Below are 11,187 nucleotides of genomic sequence, written 5' to 3' on the forward strand. Positions count from 1 at the left end.
CTATCCAGTCTCCTCAGTCATCTGAGCCTTGTGGGCGAGCGTAGGCTTCCCCGTCCTCACCAGGGAGCAAGGTAGACTGGTTCCAAGTTTCAACTCATTATCTTTTCCATTTCTCTGAACTCTTCGGTTGCTCTATGATGTCTTTTGTAGTTTCTTTCTCTCTTCGGTATATAGAAAAGCCTTTGGTTTCCCTTGTTTTTCTCAATCCTGGTATCACACAAAGGCTGCTTGTAATCTGCCATCTTGATGCACACACGCACGCACGTGTGCACATGCACACACACACACACACACACACATCCTTCTTTTTTTCTGGGTTAAGGTTTTCTAAATTTGTTTCTCCTTCTTTTTTTCCAAGACAGGGTTTCTCTGTGTGTAACCTTGGCTGTCCTAGGTTCTCTTTGTAAAACAAGTTGGCCACAAATTTATAGAGATCTGCCTGCCTCTGCCTCCCAAGTGCCAGGATTAAAGATGTGTGCCACCACGACCAGTCAATTTTCCCTTCATTATTTGTAGAAATAGCCTTTATTCTAAAAATATTAAATATTTGGGGTTGGAGAGATGGCTCAGCAGTTAAGATCACTGGATGCACTTCCAGAGAATCTGGGCTCAATTTCCAGCATCTACTTGGCTGCTCACGACCTTCTGTAACTCCAGTTCCAGGAGATTTGGTACCTTCTCTGGCCTCTGTGGACACCAGGTACACACATGGTGCACAGATAGACATGTCGGCATGACACTTGTACACATAAAATATTTTTAACATTGTTAAAAAATAAAAATATTACATAAAACTTCATTGCATAAAACTTCAACTGAAGAAAAGCACACTTACTCTAGTTTACTTGGGACAGCAGAACAACCAGACCTCTGTCCACAACCTTGCCATCCCTCTATGGACCACTGAGGAACCTGAGCATTTTATTTTTAGATTTTCTATTACATTTATTTGTTTGGTTGTTTGTTTGTTTAGTAGAGGCAGGGGTTGTGCACACATGTAGACCCCAGTGGACAACTTATGGGAGTCAGTTCTCTCCTTCCACCCTCCATTCCTAACTCTGTTAGCAGCCAATACTTGAACCTGCTAAGAAGCAGCATCAATGGTGGCAGACACTTGGACATCTTAAACAGCTTTAAAATGATATTGAAGTTAATGTTGTTATAGAAGCTCTGAAGGCCCTTTAAGGAAAAGCTATTATCTCCTAGTCAAGAGGAACATCTCTGAGCCACGCAGAGACGAACATTCAGTTGGGAAAGTCAATCACCTAGCTAAGGGACCACCCCTCATGAAAACCACCACTTCAGCTGGAGTGGTGGATGAGCAGAAAAGTGAGTGTCTGTAGTATCTGGAACTTTGCTTCAGATTACTCAGGAAGTCGGATTCTTGGGGAAAATCTCTCCAAGGCCGGAGCACCCCAGGTTTTGCGTTCCTGTTTTTTCTTGTTTGTTTGTTTGCTTGCTTGCTTGTTTTGTTTTGTTGTTTTTTTTTTCCCCCAGCGGTGGTACAGCACATTCAAGTACATTCTTGAGCAACTTGCGATTCGTCTGAACCACCATTGGCAACTGCCATTTGGTGTCTGGCTTTGTGTCTGGAAATTCTCTTGCCGAACTATTTGAGCTATCATGCCATCGGTATGTCCGGCTCTCTCAATTTGGAAGCTCTATTGAACAAATCTGTAGTTCCCTTGAGCTGCGTGGAGTGTTTGCAGTGTGACAGGAGAGGATTTGGGGCTCTTTGACCATTAGGTTCTGTAGAACCACTTGATGCAAGGAAGCAAGGGTTTTGAGATTGGTGCCGTGATTTCTGCATCCATGAAAAATGCTACCTTAGCGCCTCCTGAGGGAGTGTTTTAACAAGCCCTGAAGTGTTTCTGACTAAGAACCATGGCATCTGGATAGAGGTTCCCCTCGAAAGAGAAGACAGCTGGAAGGCAAGAGGAAATTTGAAACTAGAAGGAAAGTTGGACTTCAGGCTGGCCTGTCTACGATGTTAACTAAGGGAAGAGTTAATTATGAGATTCCTTGCTAGGGGAATGCTTGAAGCTGATGCCTTTTAGTGTTGATTCAAGAAACTGAGATGGGGTTAGAAAATCTTATTAGAGAAATTACAGAAGCTGGATAAAATGACAACCAATTGCTTTATGTTGATGAAAAAAACTACGTCTAAACTTAATTAAAAATCTGTTATTTGGATTATTGCTTATCAACTCATTCTTTTAATATCTGAGTGATAAATACACAGCTCTAATTAATATATAAAGCAATAGGTATGTTCATACAAGATATTTACATTAAAGTTCCTTTCTTCAATGAAAATTATGGGATATATAATCTCTACAAATAATAACTTTTTAGAGATTTATTTTTATCATTTTTAATTATGTATAGGTGTGTATATGTCTGCTGGCATGTACTGCACATGAGTACAGGTGCCCACAGAGGTCAGAGGCCATCTTTCCAGCTTGCTCTGCCTGTAGTGACTTTATTAAAGACTGATTTCTGTAAGTCTTATCAAAAGGAGATAAACAAATGCCTTACGTTGAAGGCCTGATTACAGGCTAGAGAGCTGTCTTAGTTAAGAGCACTCACTCTGGTCAACTCCCAGCACCCACATCTGCACGACAGCATCTGTAACTCCAGTTCCAGGGCATTTGATGTCCCCTTCTGAACACACATATGGTGCACAGATATACATGAAGCAAAGACATTAATACAAAAATAAACAAATTTAAAGGCTGATTGAATTATTAAAATATACTTGCATTAAATGTTAGAAAAATCTCTTTGTTGTTTTGGTTTGGTTTTTGTAGACAAAGCTATCCTTGAAACTTATTGCAATCCTCCTGCCTCCTGAGTACTGGATTAAAGGTGTGAACCACTATGCCTGGCCTCTAAATTGATTTTTGCTAGGCAAACCTATGAAGAGATATTTCTACATGTTTTCTGGACCTTCTATTTGAAGATACATAGTTTATCAGTGTTAAAATGGGCTAATTTGGTCATTGGGATAACTGCTGAGAAACACTATATTTTTATAAATAATGCTATAAGAATTAGATGATTTAACACCTAAATACATTGGCAAGAAATCCAAGTTCCCTGTTGTGAATCCTTAGTCTTAGTAGATTGTAAAATTTGCAGCTGTGCTTGGATGGAAACCCAAGAGACATTTTGCTGGAATTTGAGAGAAGGAAGACAGGCTAAACAGGCCAAATATCTTAGCAGGCCCGTGTTTGTAAGAGTGTGATGTTGAGGGCCAGCTGCTGCTCAGGCCATAATACCCACAGAAGCCCTGACAGGCAGCCTCCTGACACACAGTCTGTGAGTCTCTAGCTAACAGACTTCCAGGTACCAGAATTTCTCATCTGAGGAAATGAGACTTACATTATCAGTGGCCACACATCCTGTTCCCCATCCCTTCCCTGCCCCCTGCCTTGGAATCAGAGAGTTCTGAGCAGTTCACGTATAACCTCCACATCCTCAAAAATCATGACCCATACGCCCCACCTACAATGTTAGTTCCAGAATGTTTGCATTTCTCCAAAGACCAGGATGGTCAGGATCTTCACAGCCACAGTCCACTCACTCGCTGGCAACAACTTCCATATTACTTACTGTTGCTGTAATGAAAATCAACATGGGGACAAATGGGTTTATTTCATCTTATAGCTGTTAGAAACAAAAAGTAATCTCAGTTTTCACACAAAGTGAAAATATCCACAAACAAAGCAGAATTAGCTCAAAAGGGCAGTTATTTCTGGGGTGAGGAAAGGTGTGCCAAAACCCAAATGGGTTAACAAGTGGACTTGGTCATGATGATGCCTATCTTTTAGCTTTTAAGTAGATAGTATCTACATCTCGTTCTTCTTGTGGGAGCTCAACTTCACAATCGGATGTGTTTGGCTAATCAGTAGAAAGTAGGAGGGGAATGTTCAGGAAATGTGAATCCTTAGGCCAATTACCTTTGCCCAGGAGACCAGACGAGGATACCAGACCTCTTGGGGGAGGAGTTACATGTGGTTATGAGCCACCCAGCTTAGGTGCTGGGAGCTGAATGCGGGCCCTCTGCAACAGCGGTACATGCTCTTAAACTCTGAGTCATCTCTCCAAGCCCAATAGGCACTGGTTTCACACACAATGCAAAGTAATGGGGCCCTAAAGGTTTGCACTTCCAAAGAAAGTTCTGTTAGGCCAGGAAATATGTAGCAAGGTGACTCTGGAGAGGGTGTGCATGACCCTTGAAGGTGAAGCTTAGTGTCATAGAGACTTCAGAATGGTAGATGTGGTAGTTTGGATGTGGTTGTCCCCTGTAAGGTCTTAAGGAGTTGTAGAATATCCCTTTACACTGTGTGGATATATATTGCTATGATTGATTTAATGAAGAAACTGACTGACCAATAGTTGGACAGGATAAGGCTAAGAGGAAGAGTCAAACTGAGGATGCTGGGAAGTAGAAGAGAGTCAGGAGTCATGAGTTGATGCAGAGAGAAGCAAGATGAACATGCTGTACTGAGAAAAGGTACCAAGCCATGTGGCAAAGCATAGATTAAAAAAAATATGGGTTAATTTAAATGTAAGAGTTAACTAGTAACAAGCCTGAGCTATTGACCAAGCATTTATAATTAATATTAAGTCTCTGTGTTGGTTATTTGGGAACTGACAGGTAGGAAAGAAAAGTACACATACAGGGAATGGCACTATTAAAAGGTGTGGTCTAATTGGAGGAAGTATGTCACTGTGGGGGTGGGCTTTGAGGTCTCCTATGCTCAAACTATGTTCAGTGTCTCAGACTACTTCTTGTTGCCTATGGTATCAAGATGTAGGACTCTCAGCTTCTCCAGCACTATGTCTGCCTGCATGCCACTATGTCCCATTATGAAGATAATGGACTAAACCCTGAAGTTGTAAAACCCAGCCCCAATTAAATGCTTTCCTTTATAAAAGTTGCTGTGGTCATGGTGTCTCTTCATAGCAATTGAAATCCTAAGACGGTAGAGATACAAGGAACTTGTGACATTTGCCAAGGAAACCAACAGACAATAAATGGGACAACTTATTAGAAAGGCCCTGTGAACTTCAATTGGTTGGGCTGTAGGAATTGGGTTACCCAAATCCAAGGAGTTCACATCAGAACACTACATGGCTCAGATACTTGGCATGAAGGTTTAGTGATGCAGAATTCCCCTCTGTATGCTGTGAATATGTTTCATTACCATTAGTTAATAAAGAATCTGCTTTGGCTTATGGCAGGACAGAATATAGCTAAGTGGGAAAACTAAGCTGAATGCAGAGAGAAAGAAGGCAGAGTCAGGCGGATGTCATGTAGTCGTCCAAGAAGCAAGATGTGAGGTAACAAACCACAAGTCTCGTGGTAAAATATAAAATAATAGAACTGGGTGAATTTAAGATGTAAGAGCTAGCTAGGAATATGCCTGAGCTGTTGGCTGAAAAGTGTAATTAAAATAGTTTTGTGTGATTATTCGTATCTCAGAGGCCAGGAAACAAAAGTGCAGTCTCTCTCCGTTTACAGTTTGGTGTCTTTCCTAACAAGTTTCAGTCTTATCTTGGCCCAATCTGTTCTTATTATGCTCATTCTTCTCTTTTGGGATGTTTACTGTATACCTTTGTATATTGGAATCATTTTTTAACCTTTTTTTTTCCCATTTTACAAGGACTTGAAATTAAAAGGCTGCCTGAAGTCTCAGTGGCAACAACCCCCTTATAGAATTGACCCTTGCTCGGTAGAAACCTTTTCCAGCACTGTAGTGATTAAGCTCAAGGGCTGACTTGACAAGCCTTTAGGCCAGTAGTTCTCAACCTTCCAAACCCTGCAACCCTTTGATACAGTTCCTCATGCTGTGGTGGCCCCCAACCACAGGATTGTTTCTGTTGCTACTTCCTAACAGTAATCTTGCTACTGTCATGAGTCATATTGTAAATACCTGATATGCGACCCCTGTAGGGGTCTCAACACACAGGTTGAGAACCAGTGCCCCAGGTACACCCGCGGGACTATCTACATTATGTTTGCCCCTGGGCATGCCACGAGGGACTTTCCTTGTCAGGTTAATTGAAGGAAAGAACTTTCCCTTTCTGTGGACAGCACCTTCCAGTAGCAGCCCAGATATGAGGAGATCCCCCCGGAAAAACTCTTGATCTTTGCCTGCTTTGCCTTAGCCTCTTGCCTACAAATGCACCTGCCCTGGCTGCTGCCACTACAGCTCTTTGCTGCCACCAGGACTCAGCTTCTTCACCCTGCCCAATTGAACTAATGGCAAGCGCTCTTGAAGGATCCTTCAGCAGCAGATGAGGGCTACCGAGGCTTCCTTGTGGCTAAGCACTAGCCTCTCAGTATGAAGATGGCCATTGCTTCTGAGGCCAGATTGTGGAAGTCAATCTAATAAATCCTCCTTTGATACGTATTCGTCCTCTCAGTTTGGTCTAACAGAACTGTGAAATGCTGAGCCAGTCACTGAGTGTGTGCGGGAGGTGTTTCCTGTGCAGGACAGGCTGTTGATTCCCGCCCTCTCCCTTATTGCGGCCTCTGGATTCCTCGCACCACCCACATCTATTCATGATCCAAAATGGCCCCGATGACGGTCAAAGTCCCTCTGCTCTGTCAGCTCTTTCTCTAACCTTCTCCACCCGAAGGTGAGTTTAACCATAACATAACTAAGTGTGTCTTCCCTTTTATAACCCTTCAATAGTTCCCTAGCCATCTGATTAAACCCAAACCTCGCAGCCTGGTTTGAGACTTCCGCTTCACTCCCGGTCCCCACCCTTTGGCACTTTCTTCCCCAACATGGAAACCCTGAGTGTTGCCTTCTTCAGCTGCACAACTGCGGATGCTTTCCCTACCAACACAGTTACTCGTCCCCCGGGGCCCCTCCCACTTCCTGCCCCACAACAGAAAGATCTCATTTTCAGTGCCTGTAGCACAAGCCCTCGGTATCTACATACTTCAATTGTGCTTCATTAAAACCACAAACTTCCCAGCTGCTGGGACTGCTTTGGGAAGTGGGCGAGACTTCAGGTGGGACCTCGCTGGAAGAAATGGAAGGAAGGGGACTTTGAAGGTATGAATGGCCCCCAATCCCTTTCTTTCCTCTTCCCGCCCTCCCTCTCTCTCCTTCCTGCCCACCATGGGGTGAGGAACCTACCCCACTACACTTACAGTGCCGTGATGTGCACAGGGCTAAGCAACCATGTATGCTCTGAAGCTGCCAGCCCTTTAGGTTGCTCTTGAAGATATTTTGGTCATGACTACGCAAAAGTAATATGACAGCCTTATAGAGACCGAATGATCATAATATATTTACAAGTCAATGTGCAATAAACTAAAGTCAGGGCTGAGGGGGCTGGAGAGATGGATCCGCAATTAGGAACACTGGTTACTCCTGCAGAGGACCTGGCTCACAGCCAAATCTAATTCCGGTTCCAAAGGACCTGACTCCCTCTTGTGGCTTCCACGGGTACTTCATGAATGGATGAACAGATACATAATGCAGACAAAGCACTCATACACATAAAAGAGAAATAAATGATCAAAAAATGTCAGGTCAAAGGTCACTGAGATTGCTCAGAGGGTAAAATGGATTCACATATAAATTTTTTATTGTTTTTATTAAGCTATATATTTTTCTCTGCTCCCCTCTTCCCTGTCTTACCACCTGAGCTCAATCCCTGGGTCCCTCGGTGGGATGAGAGAACTAATTTCCATATGCATGCCATGACACAGACAGACAGACACACATACACACTAATAATGATAACAACAATAATTGCAATATTTTTCAGTCAGGATGATATGTAGTCAGTGCTTGCCAGTATAGTCACACTAGCTGTTACAACACTAAAAACACTTTCTTCTACTGTCCCTTGTCACTCCAATTCCTCCTACTACCACTGAATCTTCTCCGACAATGCCTGGATTCCCAGTTTCCCAACTGTGGTCATGTCTTGTACTGAAGGCCACATCAGGACCATGATCTAGCCAGATCCCCTGGTGAAATTACCCATTCCAACTGATCCAGACCTATGTGGGGTCACTGCTAGGTATTTACACTACAATTATACAATTATATAACAATTATGTTCGTGCATTTTCTATTGTTATCACAAAATACCCGAGGCTGAGTCATGTGTAATAACCTTTATTTGATTGAAAATTTGAATGGCTGGAGGATCCAGCCAGCATGGCACTGGCATCATACTGTGAACCATATGGGATCATAGCATGGTAGAGAAACAGAAAAAGAACCATTAGTGCACAGAAGAGAGAGAGATCCCATGGACCAATGACCTCCCACGGGGCCTTGTCTCTTAAAGGTTCTACCACCTAAGTATCAACACACTAAGAACCATACCTCCTGCATGTGAGCTTTCAGGAGACGAGCCACAGCAATATTAACTTCTGCTTATAAATAAGGTTTAACTGTGTTTTTTAAATTATGATTCTCATTAAAGGTGCAGCAAACATGGGTACAGGAAAGGAAAATAAGAGTCCACCACGGCCGGTGAGTATATCCATCAGGATCCGATCTTCGTGTAAACCAAGAGATAAGCAGTTTCCCGCCTAGAAAGCAAAGAACAAACACATCAGCACAGAAAATGAAGCATCGGCAGCGAATCCGGGACACAACATGCCTCAGTAACCTTCCCAGCTCTTAGGTCAAGCATCCATCTAACCCACGACCTGCCTAGCCTTTCCCTGAGAGGGGGAAAATTGTGGCCGAGTGAGTGGTTACTAGTTGGCATCTAAATCATATGGTGAAAAAATTGTGGGACCACAAACTAAATCTAACTCTGCTTCTGCAAATACACTCAGCCACACAGCCTATTTCAATCGGTTGTCCATGTATTGTCCACAGCCTCTTCAGCGCCACAAGGGCGGTGCCACGCAGCTGCACCAGGAGCTGTGCTCCACAGCTGAGAACTTCCTCCCTCGCTCTCTACAGACAGCCTGACAGTCCCTGGCCTAAATCAGAAGGGCATCGGGAACAATCGGAAACAAAGATCTGGCATCCTGTACAGCTTCTTGGAAGAAACAAAAGAAAGCTGGCAAGTGGGCTGATGGAGGATTTCGACACAATTGTATCGACTTCCTTATTTCTCAAGTGGTCCCGCCTGCCTCTGAGCTGAAAGTCATCTGGGATCACCTTTTGTGTATGCCACTGTCTCCAGGCCAGGAACAAAGGCCGGCAAAGCTTTACATCTTCCCTCTGCTTTATTTTTCTCTGCAGCGGCCCAGAGTAATGATTGGTTTTAAGAGCTATTTGTTGATTCTTACTAAATGCAAGCGACTGGCAGGCATGAAAAGATGGAAAGAGTGACCTTTTCCCCTCAAAGAGTACACGTGACATGTGAAACAAAGTTATATAAGCAAGCAATTAAGAGATGGTCTTTGTCATAGGGATGCGTGCTTAAGATACAATGATAGCACGTGAGAAGCCCACGGATCTGCCTGGGCCAATCCGTAAAGGCTTTGCATCGTGGGAAAAGGCCACGAGTAACGAAACACAGGGGGACTTTGCAGTTAGGTAGGAAATGGCAGATGGGGCATTTGGACTCCATTACAAACCCACTGGCGTTACTGAAATCTTACTATCAAGAAAAGCACAGTGTAGTGGGCAGGGTAGTCACAGATGAAGCTGGCTAGTTAGCCTCAGGGGAGTTATCAGAATGTAAGTAGCAGCTGAAGTCCTGAGAGTTTTCCCACGGCCAAGAATTCAGAATGAGTTCACCAAGCCGGCCCTGCTCTTACCAGCGGTATCTGTGATTGCCATAGGTACACTGGACGTCCTCCCAGGTCACCTGGGAACGCATAAGGAAGAAGTCAGCACCCGACTCAGAATTCGGTGTTCCTAGCATGCGTGGTACTGTGATTTGCCCTCCTTGACAACTCCATTACTCTCTTTAAACGTGGTTATGCCTATCCAAGAGTTACAACTCTGGCCTTAGAGGAATTCCCACGGTCTGAAGCACAGGGCACTGAGCCTAGAGGACCAGAACTTGGGCCCTGCGCTGAGTGTGTGTTTACACTTATAAACCAGGAGCAGCTTTAAAGAAAAAAAGAGGAGACTTTGCACTTGTAAACAGCACCTCCATTCAGAACACAGGCTCCATGGTGAGGATCCAGAGAGCCCCAGGCACCGGATCTATTAGAAGTAGCTAATCTGGGGCAAGCAGCAATTTGGATGATGTTCCTCACCCTACAAACATGGGAGTCGTTGAAGCAGAACCATTTTCCGTCCACAGGATTCCGGATGTAGGCACAGTAATGGCCGAAGTCAGCCAGCCCCACATGGGCGATCACAGCAAAGAGTTCATAGTGCACTTCAGACTGCGGGAGACAAAGGCAGAAATGGTTCAGCCGCCACCCTCCATCCTACCGTCACGGACTCCCTCTCTGGAACCGTAAGCCCAAAGTAAACCCTTTCTTCTGTAAGTACCCCTCCCTGGTCATGGCGCTTTAGGGACCAGTTCAATAGATATCAGGAAAGCAGCGTCGCTATCACAGATCAAGTAGAAGATCGCCAGAAGTATCCATCAGAACTGATATTAAATTATGGCATTCCCTCAAAACCTTAGGAAAGCGAAGTAAGAGCTAATTCTCCGTGGGAAAGAGGGAGAGTGGTGGAGAGACTGGCTGTCTGTGAGTCAGGTGACCACGCTAGTCAGACGGCCATCCACATGTTCCACATGTGCGCTGTGCTCAGTAGGCATGGAGCTCCGCAGCCAGGGTCCCTCACGGCTCCGTGCCATCTGAGCCACCACAGCTCACCTCCAGGAACCAAGAAGAGGATTGAGCCCAGAGCCCACCCCTCTCCACAAGTCACTAGTACCTCACACACTTGGAGCACAGCCATTGGAGGCACCAGACAACCAAGCGAAAGCACCGCAGTGAGGCAGATGAGGGCCCTCCATGCTAATGGGATGAGAGGAGTGAGCAGACATGACACCCACTGCGTAAAGACGGGCCTTATACTCCAAAACCGTGGTTCTGGGCATGAATCGGCTAACAGACCAACGAACCAGAACAAACATTCCAACACTGGAACCACATGTGTCAGATCTAAAACTTGCAAATGCAGCATTTCCTTCTCCAAACCTTCAAGGAAAAGACAGTCTTTCTCTCTCTCTCTCTCTCTCTCTCTCTCTCTCTCTCTCTCTCTCTCTCTCTCTCTC

General features: G+C 44.5%; 1 protein-coding gene across 2 annotated transcripts in view; it reads right to left on the reverse strand.

The window, feature by feature from the left end:
• Positions 1 to 8,137: 8,137 nt before the first annotated feature.
• Usp18 (ubiquitin specific peptidase 18) overlaps positions 8,138 to 11,187 on the reverse strand; it is a 21,953-nt gene continuing 18,903 nt past the window's right edge. For both annotated transcript variants that reach the window (XM_050164138.1, XM_050164137.1), the window contains 3 exons: positions 10,211 to 10,342; positions 9,764 to 9,813; positions 8,138 to 8,575 (listed from right to left, as the gene is read on the reverse strand). In XM_050164138.1, coding sequence (XP_050020095.1) covers positions 8,530 to 8,575; positions 9,764 to 9,813; positions 10,211 to 10,342 — 228 coding nt within the window. In that variant the 3' untranslated portion in view covers positions 8,138 to 8,529. The remainder of the gene's footprint in view (positions 8,576 to 9,763; positions 9,814 to 10,210; positions 10,343 to 11,187) is intronic.

The sequence above is a fragment of the Alexandromys fortis genome, unplaced genomic scaffold (genome assembly GCF_014885135.2).
Source record: "Alexandromys fortis isolate MF-2015 unplaced genomic scaffold, M_Fortis_MF-2015_v1.1 scaffold_150, whole genome shotgun sequence".
NCBI lineage: Eukaryota > Metazoa > Chordata > Mammalia > Rodentia > Cricetidae > Alexandromys > Alexandromys fortis.